Source organism: Pinus tabuliformis, chromosome 2_2 (genome assembly GCF_031772625.1).
Source record: "Pinus tabuliformis cultivar Carrire ecotype Pingquan chromosome 2_2, CPIR1, whole genome shotgun sequence".
Lineage (NCBI taxonomy): Eukaryota > Viridiplantae > Streptophyta > Pinopsida > Pinales > Pinaceae > Pinus > Pinus tabuliformis.
Window position 1 is genome coordinate 443,665,348 of NC_142300.1, and position 1,488 is coordinate 443,666,835.

General features: G+C 39.3%; 1 protein-coding gene across 1 annotated transcript; it reads right to left on the reverse strand.

Moving 5' to 3' along the window:
• Window positions 1-295: 295 nt before the first annotated feature.
• LOC149193173 (uncharacterized) lies at window positions 296-916 on the reverse strand. Its single transcript, XM_089407232.1, has one exon. The coding sequence runs from the start codon at window positions 914-916 to the stop codon at window positions 296-298; it is 621 nt and encodes a 206-aa protein (XP_089263358.1).
• Window positions 917-1,488: the final 572 nt, after the last annotated feature.

Sequence of the window (1,488 nt, forward strand, 5' to 3'; positions counted from 1 at the left end):
GAATTTGGTTGTATATTTTCCCCGATTTGTACCTTAAATACATTTCCCATGTTTGTTTTAATGGAAAATTCCTTGTTAAATCAGCTCTAGCTATTCCAACAGTCACTTTCAGGGCAGGCTACATGGGACCCTTCCTTATGGCTCAGCTACCACATCGTAGCTTCCACCAAAACGATCTTCCAAAACATCGCGTCATATTCCTTCTTTGATAAATATTTTACTCGGCAAGGTAGTTTATAGTCCTGCACTCACTTTCAACGGCCAGAAGCACGAAGACTTTCTTGTTGTCCTGTATTCATTGCGCAGGGGTGAAATCATCCCTGGAAACCTTCAATCTTTTGCCATTGATGTTGCGAGGAAATACTTCCCCATTCAGCTTCATGAGCTCAACTACGACACGACCTAAAATATCCTTAATAAAATATGGTCCTAGACGATGCATTTTAAACTTCCCTGGAAATTTTGTAAACTTTATGTCATACATCAGGACCAAATCACCATTCTTGAAAGTGTGTTTCTTAATGTGATGATCATTCCACACCTTTTCTATAGCTTTCTGCATCTGTTGATGAAATCCAGCCAAAAAGCAGTCTTCCTCCAATTCAAGTAGGTGAGCTAGGTGTTCCTCCATTACGTCACGATCTACCATCTCAGGTACTATGGAAATCCTAAGGATAGGCACTATGTATTCCATTGTAATCACTTCTTCTTGTCCATAAACTTGTCGAAATGGTGTTTTCCTAGTCAAATTCTTACAGGTCGTCTTATATTCTCGTAGAACCTTTGGTATGCGTACATCCCATTCATTCCTATTAACATTGTAGACCTTTTTTAGAGAATTCTCCAAGATCTTGTTGAAAGCTTGAAAAGTGCCACTTGGCTGGGGGTGATCTAGTGCACTCTTCTTATGGTACATCTGGAAATCTTATGTTAAGGCCACAATTGTTTCATTTAGGAAGTGTGAACCTATGTCACTCATCATAATCTTTGCGAATCCAAACCTTGACATAATAAACTCGAATATAAACTACACAATAGTGTCTGTGCTGCAATCCTTCACAGGTTGTGCCTCGACCCTTCTAGTTAAGTATTTTGTCTCAATGATAATATAATGTGCTCCCATCTTCTTCCTTGGTGGCTGAATTGGTTGAACGAAGTTAATTTCCCATTATAGAATTTTTGCAGCATGGCTCATGGATTTAACAACAATTGATCGCTTTGCAATGGCCTTTTGATTCTTTGACACACATCTAATGCACTACAATACTCCTTAGAATCTTTATGTGTTGTAGGCCACCATAATCCTCCTCATAGAATATCCTGCGTAGTTTCCTTGCCTGCATAGTGTCCTTCAATGAAACCACCATGCACTTTAGCTAGAATACTGTGTTTGTCATATTCAGGCACATATCAACGTAGAACTTCAGCCGACCCCATCTTATATTTGTTGGGTTGTGTTATATTCTTTCCACGACTAGCCCACGTAGT